The sequence below is a fragment of the Sander lucioperca genome, chromosome 10 (assembly GCF_008315115.2).
Source record: "Sander lucioperca isolate FBNREF2018 chromosome 10, SLUC_FBN_1.2, whole genome shotgun sequence".
NCBI classification, from domain to species: domain Eukaryota; kingdom Metazoa; phylum Chordata; class Actinopteri; order Perciformes; family Percidae; genus Sander; species Sander lucioperca.
Window position 1 is genome coordinate 1,561,957 of NC_050182.1, and position 2,500 is coordinate 1,564,456.

Here is a 2,500-nt window from a genome sequence, read left to right on the forward strand (position 1 = left end):
TACGCCCAGAATGCATCTGAACACACCTCCCTGTAAGACCAGCACGCCCAGAATGCACCTGAACACACCTCCCTGTCACAGATGGGTGCAGGTGCATTTGCTATTTAAACGACGTGGGCGCTGGATGGGAAACTGACAACTGCGTCAGTCTTAAACTAGCAAAGACACTTGCGTCGGGCTGTGTGCTGCGCCAGGTGCAAGATAGGAGCCTGAGTGTGATATCTTACAGGAGCCGGTGCCGCCTGTTGACCTGGCGGTCATTGTTTTCCCTTCTGCGTCCACACAGAAGCAGCGTGCACCAACACACTGCAGCGGCAGGAAGTCTCCGTCCTCAGAGCACGCTGGGACGTGGATCTCAGCGCCGGCTGCCAGCTTTCCTTTCACCTTCAGCGCCATCGCTCGCGCTCTCTCGCAGCCAGATGGGCATCGGGGCCGAGCGCTGGCAGTACGTGACCCGGCCACCTCCTGACCCTGAGGGTCAACACACCAGCACTCTCCGCCGCGACATTGGACCTCCTGGAAACCGCCGCTGAGGGTGCAGCTCGGGACAAAGATGGCCGATGTGTCCTCGTCTTCGTCTTTAGAGCAGGAACGAAGCAGAGGAGTCAGAACCTGGAAAATAGCAGCAGTGGAAGAAGTATGTAATCCTTAACTGCAGTAAAAGTACTAATACCACACTGTAAAAATACAATGTTACAAGTTAAAGTCCTGCAGTGAAAATCAGTAAAAGTGTGTAAGTACCAGGGATGCACCGAATCCAGGATTCGGCTTCGGATTCGGCTGAATATTGGGCTTAACAGGGGTTCTGTTTCTGCCGAACATTAGAATGGTTTTTCACCGAACCCTACGCTTGCACTACGCTCACTACGCTGGTCGACGTAATGACGGCGCCGTTGATTATGGGAAGGTGTTTACGTAGGTGGAGCGTTCAATGCAGTAGGCTGTGAGAAAGTGGAACTGGTGAGCAGAAAAAGTGTAGTTTGGCAGTACTTTCAGTCAAAAGAAGGCAATTCAAGTCCAGCTACATGTTGAATTTACAATGCTGATTTGTCTTGTTTGTTAAAATATTTGGTATGAAACATCTGGAAGAATACGAGTTGTGATGAAGGAATCTACAGACAGCAGCCAGAATGCAGCAACTTCAGGTACGGCAAAGGAAGGACAGTCACTGTTTACTTCATTAATGCGTTTACTGTGTTCATGGACTGAGGATGGGACGAGGATTCAGTATTCGGTTTCGGATTTGGCAGAATCTTAACCAGTGGATTCGGTATTCAGCCAAACCCGAAAAATCTGGATTTGGTGCATCCCTACTCCAAATAAATAAACTAAGAAGACAAAGTGACGAAACGTTTCTTCAGTAAAAGTATGTAAGTATCTTCAGGAAAACTTAGTTATTTTCAGTGTTTCCCTGGTGTCTCACCTGTTCCAGGGAGGAAGACTGTAAGCGGCTGCTCAGTGTGTTTTGGAGGGCGGAGAGGAAGGCGGGATCTTCCAGAGCGGCGCTGACGGACCGGACCAGGTCCCGGTTCTTCTGGAGGACGACAGCGACACTCTGAGAGGAGAGCCGGTCCAGTCCGAGGGCTCCTCCCGTTCCCACCGCTCCGCTGAAGTTAAAGGAGGCGGCACTCTTCAGGAACTTCCCTCCGAATAGATTCTCCTGAAGGCGTTGGGGCGAGGAGCGAGCCAGAGCCTGCAGAGCTCCGCCCACCGAAGGGAAGAGGCCTCCGAGGACTTGGACCAGGCTAGACAGGAAGGAGGATGGGTCCACTTCCGCTGGCAGCAGATCACCGAGAGGACGGAGGAGGGGGAGACACGAGGCCGGAGATGTGCCCAAGGAGGGCCGGAGAGAAGGATCAACAGGACCGGAAAAGAGCCGGGACAGAGCCAGACGACGCTGAGAGGGACAATCAGCCAAACTTGAACCTGGAGGAGGAAGACGAGGAGGGAAAAGAGCATTGTATGTCATTTTTATGATCAGCTTTTAGGAATGTTACCTTGCCCTAAAGGCTGATTTATGCTTCTGCGTCAAATTGACGCCGTACCCCCGCAGACTCCTCTGCGTCACCGCAAACCCCTCTCCAAGCCCTCCGCCGTAGCTCAACACGCACCTTCAAAAATGTGTAACTTTGCGTCGAGGCGACGCAGACCACAAGCGCTGTGATTGGTCAACTCGTCCTGTGTTGATAGTCAGTGTTTCAAGCAGCCTACTGTGGGAAGTAGCAACATGCTAGTTCACTGACATAAGCTTTGCAAATAAATTCAGACATATTTGCATTACATTGTGATCTCCCACACCAAAGGCATGTGTCATATCCACTGCTCCATCACCACCTACCACATATTTTGGTTACAATGACAGGGTTATCCGTTTGTATAGTGTCTATATGTCAGTAACGTTTTGAAATTAGCACTTTGCCAGCAAGCAGTACTTTGTGGGCAGCTGTGCTAAAGTTTGCTTGCTAACATAACATAAACTGGCTCTCTCTCTTTCGCTCGC

At 51.0% G+C, this 2,500-nt stretch overlaps 1 protein-coding gene across 1 annotated transcript in view; it reads right to left on the bottom strand.

Annotated features, from left to right (window-relative positions):
• tg (thyroglobulin) overlaps positions 1 to 2,500 on the bottom strand; it is a 53,152-nt gene that overhangs the window by 42,225 nt on the left and 8,427 nt on the right. The window contains exons 9-10 of the mRNA XM_036006347.1: positions 1,424 to 1,926; positions 228 to 612 (exon numbers count right to left, since the gene is read on the bottom strand). Coding sequence (XP_035862240.1) covers positions 228 to 612; positions 1,424 to 1,926 — 888 coding nt within the window. The remainder of the gene's footprint in view (positions 1 to 227; positions 613 to 1,423; positions 1,927 to 2,500) is intronic.